Below are 14,467 nucleotides of genomic sequence, written 5' to 3' on the forward strand. Positions count from 1 at the left end.
TCAGGCCTTTATGTTAGAGTGGCGAGATGGAAGCCACTCCTCAGTGAAAGGCACATGACAGCCCGCTTGGAGTTTGCCAAAAGGGACCTAAAGACTCTCAGACCATGAGAAAAAAGATTCTCTGGTCTGATAAAACCAAGATTGAACTCTTTGGCCTGAATTCCATCCCTACAGTGAAGCATGGTGATGGCAGCATCATACTGTGGGGATGTTTTTCAGCAGCAGGGACTGGGAGACTAGTCAGGATCGGGCAAAGATGAAGGGAGCAAAGTACAGAGAGTGTCACGCCCTGGCCATAGAGAGGCTTTTATTCTCTATTTTGGTTAGGCCAGGGTGTGACTAGGGTGGGCATTCTAGTTTCTTAATTTCTATGTTTTCTATTTCTTTGTTTTTTGGCGAGTGCGGTTCTCAATCAGAGGCAGCTGTCTATCGTTGTCTCTGATTGAGAATCATAGGCAGCCTTTTTCCCACCTGTGTTTTGTGGGTAGTTATTTTCTGTTTAGTGTCTGCACCTGACAGGACTGTTTCGTTTTTCACTCTTTGTTATTTTGTTTGAGTGTTTGGAGTAATACATTTATCATGAACACTTACCACGCTGCACCTTGGTCCATGCCTTCTGACGAGAGACGCGACAGAGAGATCCTTGATGAAAACCTGCTCCAGAGCGCTCAGGACCTCAGACTGGGGAGAAGGTTCAACTTCCAACAGGAAAATGACCCTAAGCGCACAACCAAGACAACACAGGAGTGGCTTCGGGACAAGACTCTGCATGTCCTTGAGTGGCCCAGCCAGAGGCCGGACTTGAACCCGATCAACATCTCTGGAGAGACCTGAAAATAGCTGTGCAGCGACGCTCACCATCCAACCTGACAGAGCTTGAGAGGATCTGCAGAGAAGAATGGGAAAAACTCCCCAAATACTGGTGTGCCAAGCTGGTAGCGTCATACCCAAGAAGACTCGAGGCTGTAATCACTACCAAATGTGCTTCATCAATGTACTGAGTAAAGGGTCTGAATAGTTAAGTAAATGTGATATTTCTGTTTTATTTTGTATACATTTCTACACATTTCTAAAAAACGTTTTTTGCTTTGTCATTATGGGGTATTGTGTGAGGATTGATGAGTGGAAAAACAAACATTTGAATCAATTTTAGAATAAGTCTGTAAAGTAACAAAATGTGGAAAAAGTCAAGGGGTCTGATTACATTACGAATGCACTGTATATATGGTCTATGTCAATGAGGTTTTCTCTCTGTCTATCTCTCTATAATCTGTCATAGATCCTGACTCGCCATCTATCTCTCTATAATCTGTCATAGATCCTGACTCTCCATCTATCTCTCTGTAATCTGTCATAGATCCTGACTCGCCATCTATCTCTCTATAATCTGTCATAGATCCTGACTCTCCATCTATCTCTCTATAATCTGTCATAGATCCTGACTCTCCATCTATCTCTCTATAATCTGTCATAGATCCTGACTCTCCATCTATCACTCTATAATCTGTCATAGATCCTGACTCGCCATCTATCTCTCTATAATATGTCATAGATACTGACTCTCCATCTATCCCTCTATAATCTGTCATAGATACTGACTCTCCATCTATCACTCTATAATCTGTCATAGATCCTGACTCGCCATCTATCTCTCTATAATCTGTCATAGATCCTGACACTACATCTATCCCTCTATAATCTGTCATAGATACTGACTCTCCATCTATCCCTCTATAATCTGTCAATAATCTGTCATAGATACTGACTCTCCATCTATCTCTCTATAATCTGTCATAGATCCTGACACTCCATCTATCCCTCTATAATCTGTCAATAATCTGTCATAGATACTGACTCTCCATCTATCTCTCTATAATCTGTCATAGATCCTGACTCTCCATCTATCCCTCTATAATCTGTCATAGATCCTGACACTCCATCTATCTCTCTATAATATGTCATAGATACTGACTCTCCATCTATCTCTCTATAATCTGTCATAGATCCTGACTCTCCATCTATCCCTCTATAATCTGTTATAGATCCTGACTCTCCATCTATCTCTCTATAATCTGTCATAGATCCTGACACTCCATATAAATCTGTTATAGATCCTGACTCTCCATCTATCTCTCTATAATCTGTCATAGATCCTGACACTCCATATAAATCTGTTATAGATCCTGACTCTCCATCTATCCCTCTATAATCTGTCATAGATCCTGACACTCCATATAAATCTGTTATAGATCCTGACTCTCCATCTATCTCTCTATAATCTTTTATAGATCCTGACACTCCATATAAATCTGTTATAGATCCTGACTCTCCATCTATCTCTCTATAATCTTTTATAGATACTGACTCTCCATATAAATCTGTTATAGATACTGACTCTCCATCTATCCCTCTATAATCTGTCATAGATACTGACTCTCCATATAAATCTCACCTGCCAATAAACAGTGCAGTAACACACCAGTATATATCTGTATGATGAGAAATGAAGGACCGTATGTTAAAGCACTCCCCAAACAGACCAAGAGCTGTGTCTGACACCCTGTATGTGAAAGTGTCCCCACAACACTTGTCTGTGACAGGTCATTCGGCCTCTGACTGGAGAGAATAGAGAGAGCGAGAGAGAAGGAGAGAGCGATGTCTTTATTCTTTTGGAACATTTGTGAGTGTAATGTACCCTGTAAATGTATTCTTGTTTATTTCACTTTTGTTTATCTATTTACTTGCTTTGGCAATGTAAACATATGTTTCCCATGCCAATAAAGCCCCTTAAATTGAAAAATAAATTGGATTGAGAAGTTGAAGTTGCTTACCACCCGGGATACAACGGGTTAAAGCCTGACTCCGCAGGCACAACGCACCCCTCCCTATTCTACCTCTCTCTCCCTCTTGTCGTTCCATTTTTACTGTGTGTGCTCAGGGGGTTTCTTTGCCATCTGCGAGCACCGCGCTCATGTGTTTGTGTGTTCAGCCTTATGCACACACAATAAACTTTTTTTTAACGGACACCAGATAGAATGTCAAAGACACCTGCACCGAAAACAATAATATTCGGAACATTTCTTCCGGACATAATCCTGAACTGCTCAGGAGATCATTTTTTCGTTTGTGGCTTTCGAAACAGGAGCTCGGAAACATATTGAGGAGATGAGTTTCTTTTGAAAGGTTTCCGAAGTTGGGACGCCAATGATGCGCGATGCAAGAGGTAAGGGGGAGGAAAGGGGTTTCGGGAAACCGCCCAGTGGTTTGGTAGACTGACTGATTTTCGGTTCGTTTGAGCGGTTCATTTGTTCGGTTTAGTATGTAACTGTTAGCACCGATAGCTGAGTCACTGTTGTGCTCTGTGCCTGCCTGGTTGGGCTCGCTGCTCTGTTCTGCACTACTGTTTTGGGAAACCGGGCCCTGCTCTGTCCTATCTGACGCAATGTGCTGCATGATGTGGGTTCATTGCCCCAGTTTATATACCTAAACTCGGAGGGCGAAACTGATACATTGGACAGGGCAATTAATCTAGGATATAGCTACAAACTTGTAAAACGGTAGACCCAGGTGTTAGGTTGGGCAGACACTTGTCAACAGTAATGATAGCAGAACATGAACAAGAAAACTATCCCCGATTGCTTAAATATGACACACCTATGATGTTAAGTAATGAAGGCTATTGTAGGCATGTGGCCGATCGCCTACTCATTACAATGTAACAAACTTCAGCAAGGACTCTGAAGATTATTTTACGGCGGAGCCAATTCTGAAATCAATCCAGAGATGGACTATTGTCAAAAATGATTTGTGGGCCTCTTTCTAAGGTTTTAAACATTCAAATGAAACCATGATTCCACCTGCATTACACAGTCTCACGTAGGTCTACCTGTCCAGCTTTAGGCTACATAAACTCACGTAGGTCTACCTGTGTCCAACCCAGGGGATTTACAGGTCCCAACCCACCAGTGCTGTCTACACTTGTAGGCCTTTGATCCTACATCATAGAATAGGCCTATAACACGTCTTCATGCTCAGTCATACATAATTTATAACTTGTACTGTACTGGTGCTCATGCAGGGTTGGAGTTATGTTTAATCAAGGGCTAGGTCATGGTCACTCAGTTGTATACGGGAACCATTATCTCCTCTTAGAGACGACAGATACTAAAGGGGAAATCTGCAGTCGCTACATCAGACTTAGAAATGAATAATATGTACCCATTGATTATTGAAGAATATAACTTATACATTCCTCAGGAGCTTAGTTCAACTGTGGTACCCCATCAGAACCCTAAATATAAACTGGTTTTACTCTCCATTGTTTGCAAATAAAGTACATGTAAACAAACACTGTTAAAACTATAATTTGTATAATGGATGGTCAGTCCTCCATAGCTCTGTCTATGAATATGAGATTGGTTAAATTAAACTCACGTAGGTCTACCTGTGTCCAACCGAGGGTTGTACAGGTCCCAACCCACCAGTGTTGTCTACACTTGCATCCATAGCTCTGTCTATGAATATGAGATTGGTTAAGTTTCACCAGCCTCGTCCCTCAAGGTTTTTACAGAAACAGTGACGAGGACTATGCTTTGTTATTGTTTCAACTACGGATTGCCCCTTTAAGTATCCTCTTATATTGGTTTTGTTTGGATGAGTTTGTGTTTTGGGTCGGAGTGGAGTGTTGTTTTGTCAGACCAGCCCTGTTTGTCTAAGGGGATATATGAAGTGTGTGTTGGTGTTTTGGTGTGTGTGTGTGTGTTGGTGTTTTGGTGTGTGTGTGTGTGTGTGTGTGTGTGTGTGTGTGTGTGTGTGTGTGTGTGTGTGTGTGTGTGTGTGTGTGTGTGTGTGTGTGTGTGTGTGTGTGTGTGTGTGTGTGTGTGAGAGCTGCCCTGTGCCCACGGTTTCTTTTGGACCCACTGACTGAATGAGAGAAGGAGATGGTACGGTGTAGGCATGTCAAGGTGGATATGCTGTAAGGTACACAGTAGTGTAGTTCTATCCTCAAGCCTGCATTATGGATGGAGTGAGGAAAGAGAAAGGAAATAGAACCCATTCCTAATATAGATAGAAAACAGAGGCCTAGTAAGCCTGTGTGGTGCAGCTAGGACCTAGTCTGAGTGGTGCAGCTAGGACCTATAGCCTGAGTGGTGCAGCTAGGACCTAGCCTGAGTGGTGCAGCTAGGACCTAGCCTGAGTGGTGCAGCTAGGACCTAGCCTGAGTGGTGCAGCTAGGACCTAGCCTGAGTGGTGCAGCTAGGACCTAGCCTGAGTGGTGCAGCTAGGACCTAGCCTGAGTGGTGCAGCTAGGACCAGGCAATAGAAGGAGAAAACAGATCTGGGACCAGGCAATAGAAGGAGACAACAGATCTGGGACCAGGCTATAGAAGGAGACAACAGACCTGGGACCAGGCTATAGAAGGAGACAACAGACCTGGGACCAGGCTATAGAAGGAGACGACAGTCCTGGGACCAGGCTATAGAAGGAGACAACAGACCTGGGACCAGGCTATAGAAGGAGACGACAGATCTGGGACCAGGCTATAGAAGGAGACAACAGACCTGGGACCAGGCTATAGAAGGAGACAACAGATCTAGGACCAGGCTATAGAAGGAGACAACAGACCTGGGACCAGGCTATAGAAGGAGACAACAGACCTGGGACCAGGCTATAGAAGGAGACAACAGATCTGGGACCAGGCTATAGAAGGAGACAACAGATCTGGGACCAGGCTATAGAAGGAGACAACAGACCTGGGACCAGGCTATAGAAGGAGACGACAGATCTGGGACCAGGCTATAGAAGGAGACAACAGACCTGGGACCAGGCTATAGAAGGAGACAACAGATCTGGGACCAGGCTATAGAAGGAGACAACAGACCTGGGACCAGGCTATAGAAGGAGACGACAGACCTGGGACCAGGCTATAGAAGGAGACAACAAATCTGGGACCAGTCTCACTCACTCACTCACTCAACTCACTCACTCACTCACTCACTCACTCACTCACTCACTCACTCACTCACTCACTCACTCCATCTATTCCCAACTCCACTCTCTCCTGCAGCGCACAGGGCTCTCTAACTTGACCATTTTTATAGCTATTTCCTGTACAGACTCCAACACAGGAATGCCAGGAATACATCAGTGTTGTCCCAGGGCCAGTAGATGGTAGAGGGAGGAAGTGAAGCCAAATACAATGAATACGTAGCTAGGAGCTGAACATTAACCTGCCTGGTGACTGAGGCCCTTGTCAAAACGACCCTTATCCCCTATAGGCCCTTGTCAAAACGATCCCTATCCCCTATAGGCCCTTGTCAAAACCACCCCTATCCCCTATAGGCCCTTGTCAAAATGACTCCTATCCCCTATAGGCCCTTGTCAAAACGACCCCTATCCCCTATAGGCCCTTGTCAAAACGACCCCTATCCCCTATAGGCCCTTGTCAAAATGACTCCTATCCCCTATAGGCCCTTGTCAAAACGACCCCTATCCCCTATAGGCCCTTGTCAAAACGACCCTTATCCCCTATAGGCCCTTGTCAAAACGACCCCTATCCCCTATAGGCCCTTGTCAAAACGACCCCTATCCCCTATAGGCCCTTGTCAAAACGACCCCTATCCCCTATAGGCCCTTGTCAAAACGACCCCCATCCCCTATAGGCCCTTGTCAAAATGATCCCTATCCCCTATAGGCCCTTGTCAAAACGACCCCTATCCAAAATGACCCCTATAGGCTCTTGTCAAAACCACCCCTATCCCCTATAGGCCCTTGTCAAAATGACCCCTATCCAAAATGACCCCTATCCAAAATGACCCCTATAGGCCCTTGTCAAAACGACCCCTATCCCCTATAGGCCCTTGTCAAAACGACCCCTATCCAAAATGACCCCTATAGGCTCTTGTCAAAACCACCCCTATCCCCTATAGGCCCTTGTCAAAACGACCCCTATCCAAAATGACCCCTATAGGCCCTTGTCAAAACGACCCCTATCCCCTATAGGCCCTTGTCAAAATGACCCCTATCCAAAATGACCCCTATAGGCCCTTGTCAAAACAACCCCTGGTAGTGGGGTACTTGACTTGTAGAGATCTGTAGTCAGTGTGAATCCTATGGGGAAGGTTCGACCTAACTAATATTTTTATTCTTTATTTATTTAACTAGTCAGTTAAGTCAGTTAAGAACACATTCTTATTTACAATGACTGCCTACCTGTTATCTGCCTTGTTCAGGGGCAGAACAGTAGATTTTTACCTCGTCAGCTCTGGGATTTGATCTAGCAACCTTTCGGTTACAAACCACTATACTACCTGCCACCCCTAATATAAGAGGTCAAGAGGTAGGGTTTGTTTCTGGCCTGGATGTGTAAGGACCACTGGAGATAGTGGTAGTGGGCTTGTTTCTGGCCTGGATGTGTAAGGACCACTGGAGATAGTGGTAGTGGGGTTGTTTCTGGCCTGGATGTGTAAGGACCACTGGAGATAGTGGTAGTGGGGTTGTTTCTGGCCTGGATGTGTAAGGACCACTGGAGATAGTGGTAGTGGGGTTGTTTCTGGCCTGGATGTGTAAGGACCACTGGAGATAGTGGTAGTGGGGTTGTTTCTGGCCTGGATGTGTAAGGACCACTGGATATAGTGGTAGTGGGGTTGTTTCTGGCCTGGATGTGTAAGGACCACTGGAGATAGTGGTAGTGGGGTTGTTTCTGGCCTGGATGTGTAAGGACCACTGGAGATAGTGGTAGTGGGGTTGTTTCTGGCCTGGATGTGTAAGGACCACTGGAGATAGTGGTAGTGGGGTTGTTTCTGGCCTGGATGTGTAAGGACCACTGGAGATAGTGGTAGTGGGGTTGTTTCTGGCCTGGATGTGTAAGGACCACTGGAGATAGTGGTAGTGGGGTTGTTTCTGGCCTGGATGTGTAAGGACCACTGGAGATAGTGGTAGTGGGGTTGTTTCTGGCCTGGATGTGTAAGGACCACTGGAGATAGTGGTAGTGGGGTTGTTTCTGGCCTGGATGTGTAAGGACCACTGGAGATAGTGGTAGTGGGGTTGTTTCTGGCCTGGATGTGTAAGGACCACTGGAGATAGTGGTAGTGGGGTTGTTTCTGGCCTGGATGTGTAAGGACCACTGGAGATAGTGGTAGTGGTCATCTGACCGTACAGGAAGCATCCATGGCTATTTTCATCAGCCACCAGTCTATTCAATGTTACAGTCGATACATTCAAGAGGGCTTCAGCTGGATCGATACATTCAAGAGGGCTTCAGCTGGATCGATACATTCAAGAGGGCTTCATCTGGATCGATACATTCAAGAGGGCTTCATCTGGATCGATACATTCAAGAGGGCTTCATCTGGATCGATACATTCAAGAGGGCTTCATCTGGATCGATACATTCAAGAGGGCTTCAGCTGGATCGATACATTCAAGAGGGCTTCATCTGGATCGATACATTCAAGAGGGCTTCAGCTGGAGCGATACATTCAAGAGGGCTTCATCTGGATCGATACATTCAAGAGGGATTCAGCTGGATCGATACATTCAAGAGGGATTCAGCTGGATCGATACATTCAAGAGGGCTTCATCTGGATCGATACATTCAAGAGGGATTCATCTGGATCGATACATTCAAGAGGGATTCAGCTGGATCGATACATTCAAGAGGGCTTCAGCTGGATCGATACATTCAAGAGGGCTTCAGCTGGATCGATACATTCAAGAGGGCTTCATCTGGATCGATACATTCAAGAAGGCTTCAGCTGGATCGATACATTCAAGAGGGCTTCATCTGGATCGATACATTCAAGAGGGCTTCATCTGGATCGATACATTCAAGAGGGCTTCAGCTGGATCGATACATTCAAGAGGGCTTCATCTGGATCGATACATTCAAGAGGGCTTCATCTGGATCGATACATTCAAGAGGGCTTCATCTGGATCGATACATTCAAGAGGGATTCAGCTGGATCGATACAAGTCAATAGCACTGCTTCTAACACACACCATGGACACTACATGACCAACAGTATGTGGACACCTGCTCGTCCAACATCTCATTCTAAAATCATGGGCATTAATATGGAGTTGTTCCCCACTTTGTTGCTATAACAGCCTCAACTTTTCTGGGAAGACTTTCCACTAGATGATGGAACATTTCTGCGGGGACTTGCTTCCATTCAGCCACAAGAGCATTAGTGGGGTCAGGCATTGATGTTGGGCGATTAAGCCTGGTTTCTGCATGGACCTCACTTTGTGCATGGGGAAATTGTCATGCTGAAACAGGAAATGTGCCTTCCCCAAACTGTTGCCACAAAGTTTGAAGCAGAGAATTGTCTAGAATGTTATTTTATGCTGTAGCTAAAAGATTTCCCTTCACTGGAATTAAAGGGCCCGAACCATGAAAAACAGCCCCAGACCATTATTCCTTTTTACTGTTGGAACTATGCATTAGGGCAGGTAGCGCTCTCCTGGCATCAGCCAAACTCAGATTCGTCTGTCGGACTGCCAGATGGTGAAGAGTGATTCAGGGAACGCGTTTCCACTGCTCCAGAGTCCAATGGCGGTGAGCTTTACACCACTCCAGCAGACGCTTGGCATTGCGCATGGTGATCTTAAGCTTGTGTGCGGCTGCTCGGCCATGGAAACCCATTTCATGAAGCTCCTGACAGTTATTTTACTGACGTTGCTTCCAGAGGCAGTTTGGAACTCGGTGGTGAGTGTTGCAACCGACGACAGACAATTTTTACGCGCTACGTGCTTCAGCACACAGTTTGTGTGGCCTACCACTTCGCAGCTGAGCTGTTGTTGCTCCTAAACGTTTCCACTTCACAATAACAGCACTTACAGTTGACCGGACCAGCTCTAGCAGGTCAGAAATATGACAAACTGACTTGTTGGAAAGGTGGCATCCTATGACGGTGTCATAGGATGGCAACTGAAGAGTCACTGAGCTCTTCGGTATGGGCCGGGCTGTTTGTCTATGGAGATTGCATGGCTGTGTGCTCAATTTTACACACCTGTCAGCAACGGGTGTGGATGTTATAACCGAATCCACTAATTTGAAGGGGTGTCCACATACTTTTGTATATATAGTATATACCATTCCCTTATGAACCTGCCTTGAATCCTAAAGCCTGTAGAAGTTTCAGACATGGAGACGTACGACCAGGTCAACGTCTGACTGAGTTAGAGGATCTGCTTGCTCTAAACCCTTTGTTTAATAGGTACGGCTGAATAATGAGAGGAAAGTGTACTGGCGTGATGGTGGTGTTTTGTCTGACTCAGGGCCCTGGCAGCATGCTGGTAACATGAAGTAGTTTGTTGTCGTCCAGATCTGGGCTGTTCTGTTGTTGTACTAGAGTGGATGTAGTTAGTCACATCACTTTTTACCAGAGTGGATGTAGTTAGTCACATCACTTTTTACCAGAGTGGATGTAGTTAGTCACATCACTTTTTACCAGAGTGGATGTAGTTAGTCACATCATTTTTTTTTACCAGAGTGGATGTAGTTAGTCACATCACTTTTTACCAGAGTGGATGTAGTTAGTCACATCACTTTTCACCAGAGTGGATGTAGTTAGTCACATCACTTTTTACCAGAGTGGATGTAGTTAGTCACATCATTTTTTTACTAGAGTGGATGTAGTTAGTCACATCACTTTTTACCAGAGTGGATGTAGTTAGTCACATCACTTTTTCACCAGAGTGGATGTAGTTAGTCACATCACTTTTTACCAGAGTGGATGTAGTTAGTCACATCACTTTTTACCAGAGTGGATGTAGTTAGTCACATCACTTTTTACCAGAGTGGATGTAGTTAGTCACATCACTTTTTACCAGAGTGGATGTAGTTAGTCACATCACTTTTTACCAGAGTGGATGTAGTTAGTCACATCACTTTTTACCAGAGTGGATGTAGTTAGTCACATCACTTTTTACCAGAGTGGATGTAGTTAGTCACATCACTTTTTCACCAGAGTGGATGTAGTTAGTCACATCACTTTTTACCAGAGTGGATGTAGTTAGTCACATCACTTTTTACCAGAGTGGATGTAGTTAGTCACATCACTTTTTACCAGAGTGGATGTAGTCAGTCACCAGTTTTTACCAGAGTGGATGTAGTTAAAGTCACATCACTTTTCACCAGAGAGGATGTAGTTAGTCACCACTTTTTACCAGAGTGGATGTAGTTAAAGTCACATCACTTTTCGTGGGGTGCTGTTGGGATGAAACAATCTTGTAATAGGAAAGTAGTCAATGAATTTCTCCAACATGTATGATGACAAGTTGACAAGGTGTGTGTCCTATAAGGATCTTGGTCAGGTCTGGGACAGGTATGTGGTAGAGTGTGTGTCCTATAAGGATCTTGGTCAGGTCTGGGACAGGTGTGTGGTAGAGTGTGTGTCCTATAAGGATCTTGGTCAGGTCTGGGACAGGTATGTGGTAGAGTGTGTAGACAGGTGGGCCCTGAACCTTCTTATTACAGTAGTGGAACAGGTACATCCACGGCCGTTTCTTATTACAGTAGTGGAACAGGTACATCCACAGCCGTTTCTTATTACAGTAGTGGAACAGGTACATCCACAGCCGTTTCTTATTACAGTAGTGGAACAGGTACATCCACAGCCGTTTCTTATTACAGTAGTGTAACAGGTACATCCACAGCCGTTTCTTATTACAGTAGTGGAACAGGTACATCCACAGCCGTTTCTTATTACAGTAGTGGAACAGGTACATCCACAGCCGTTTCTTATTACAGTAGTGTAACAGGTACATCCACAGCCGTTTCTTATTACAGTAGTGGAACAGGTACATCCACAGCCGTTTCTTATTACAGTAGTGGAACAGGTACATCCACAGCCGTTTCTTATTACAGTAGTGGAACAGGTACATCCACAGCCATTTCTTATTACAGTAGTGGAACAGGTACATCAACAGCCGTTTCTTATTACAGTAGTGGAACAGGTACATCCACAGCCGTTTCTTATTACAGTAGTGGAACAGGTACATCCACAGCCGTTTCTTATTACAGTAGTGGAACAGGTACATCCACAGCCGTTTCTTATTACAGTAGTGGAACAGGTTTGTCCGTAGCTGTTCAGTAACTCTCACCTATAGTGGCCAAGCCACTGTTCTGCTCTGCTGCCATGGTGATGATGGAATCCTGTCAGAAAAACAAGCAGGGGGTGGTGCTCCTCCCTGTCTGTTGCGATAACAAAACTTTAAAAGAAGACAATGCCTATGACTATAGACTAAAAATAATCAGTTAGGGCCCATCCCAAATGGCACCCTATTCCCCATACCCTCAAAATGAAAGCAAAAGCTTTGACGAAGGCTGTGAGCTTGACAAGCAAGTGATACTGACAATGGCAGTGTGTAGGATTTTATCATATAAGGGATAAGTCCCAAAATACACCCTATCCCCTATATGTCCCCTTATAGGCTCTGGTCAAAAGTAGTGCGCTACAAAGGGCTGTGTCCTCACGGTTAAGTCCCCCTCCTCAAAACTAATATTTGTATTCCTGTAAAAAAAATAAAACGTCCTTTTGTCCTTCATGATTCTGAAATGGCTGACTGGACAGAGAAGGATGGTAGATCGTCTATAGTCAGCTCTCTCTGTGTGTGGTCAGGTCCCACCATGTCTCTTTCTCTCTTGTCCCAAAAGGCACCCTATTCCCTAGTACACTACTTAGTGCACCACTACTACCCTATGGGTCCTGGTCTAAAGTAGTGCACTATATAAGGAATAGGGTGCCATTTGGGCCCTGGTCTAATGGGGTGCACTCTATAGGGAATAGGGTGTATTAGGGACACAGCCCTGGTCTACTGGTCACTGATATTACAGTGTGCATCTGTATGTCAGTCTAACTGTGATGTTCTCTTCCCGACCAGGAACACACACTCTGGGCGTCACTGAACTCATCTAGAGGACTACATCTCATCTCCTCCCCCATCTTAACTCTACTGACCTCCTCCCCCCCTACCTCCCTCCTCCATCCCAGTTTAAGACTCCCCCCTCCTTAACTCTACTGACCTCCTTCCCCCCTACCTCCCTCCTCCATCCCAGTTAAAGACTCCCCCCTCTTTAACTTTACCTGTGAGAAGAAAGCTAGTGGGCGGGCCCACTGTATGATTCCATTGCCCACTTCTTAACACCTGTGAAACACTGACCAATCACCATGCAGACATCATCTCTCCGCCGCCAGGTGAAGAACATGGTCAACCAATACTCCGAGGCAGAGATCAAGGTTTGTTGTTGTGCTTGTTGTTGTTGTTATTTAACATTTGTATTGTTACCTGAAGTTGGAAGTTTACATACACCTTAGCCAAATACATTTAAACTCAGTTTTTCACATTTCCTGACATTTAATCCTAGTAAAAATTCCCTGTCTTAGGTCAGTTAGGATCACCACTTTATTTTAAGAATGTGAAATGTCAGAATAATAGTAGAGAGAATTATTTATTTCAGCTTTTGTTTCTTTCATCACATTCCCAGTGGGTCAGACGTTTAGATGCACTCAATTAGTATTTGGTAGCATTGACTTTAAATAGTTTAACCTGGGTCAAACATTTTGGGTAGCCTTCCACAAGCTTCCCACAATAAGTTGGGTGAATTTTGGCCCATTCCTCCTGACAGACCTGGTGTAACTGAGTCAGGTTTGTAGGCCTCCTTGCTTGCACACACTTTTTCAGTTCTGCCCACACATGTTCTATAGGATTGAGGTCAGGGCTTCGTGATGGCCACTCCAATACCTTGACTTTGTTGTCCTTAAGCCATTTTGACACAACTTTGGAAGTATGCTTGGGGTCATTGTCCATTTGGAAGACCCATTTGCGATCAAGCTTCAACTTCCTGACTGATGTCTTGAGATGTTGCTTCAATATATCCACATAATTTTCCGTCCTCATGATGCCATCTAGTTTGTGAAGTGCACCAGTCCCTCCTGCAGCAAAGCACCGCCACAACACGATGCTGCCACCTCCATGCTTCACGGTTGGGATGGTGTTCTTCGGCTTGCAAGCATCCCCCTTTTCCCCTTTTACCTCCAAACATAAGATGGTCATTCTCCCAAACAGTTCTATTTTTTTTTCACCAGACCAGAGGACATTTCTCCAAAAAGTATGATTTTTGTCCCCATGTGCAGTTGCAAACCGTAGTCTGTTTTTTTAAAGCAGTGGCTTCTTCCTTGCTGAGCGGCCTTTCAGGTTATGTCGATATAGGACTCGTTTTATTGTGGATACAGATACTTTTGTACCTGTTTCCTCCAGCATCTTCACAAGGTGCTTTGCTGTTGTTCTTTTCGCACCAAAGTACGTTCACCTCTAGGAGACAGATGCGTCTCCTTCCTGAGCGGTATGACGGCTGCATGGTCCCATGGTGTTTATATTTGCGTACTATTGTTTGTACAGATGAACATGGTGTCAGGGTAGCCGGGGCGGCAGGGTAGCCTAGTGGTTAGAGCGTTTGGA

General features: G+C 44.9%; 1 protein-coding gene across 3 annotated transcripts in view; it reads left to right on the forward strand.

Moving 5' to 3' along the window:
• The first annotated feature begins 2,892 nt into the window (after positions 1–2,892).
• Positions 2,893–14,467, forward strand: part of epn3a (epsin 3a) — a 58,555-nt gene continuing 46,980 nt past the window's right edge. For 2 of the 3 annotated variants that reach the window (XM_036939476.1, XM_036939477.1), the window contains exons 1-2: positions 2,894–3,223; positions 12,890–13,245. In XM_036939476.1, coding sequence (XP_036795371.1) covers positions 13,177–13,245 — 69 coding nt within the window. In that variant the 5' untranslated portion in view covers positions 2,894–3,223; positions 12,890–13,176. Of the gene's footprint in view, positions 3,224–12,889; positions 13,246–14,467 lie in introns of all 3 variants that reach the window. The other variant, XM_036939478.1, reaches the window with a different exon arrangement.

The sequence above is a fragment of the Oncorhynchus mykiss genome, chromosome 12, assembly GCF_013265735.2.
Source record: "Oncorhynchus mykiss isolate Arlee chromosome 12, USDA_OmykA_1.1, whole genome shotgun sequence".
Taxonomy (NCBI): domain Eukaryota; kingdom Metazoa; phylum Chordata; class Actinopteri; order Salmoniformes; family Salmonidae; genus Oncorhynchus; species Oncorhynchus mykiss.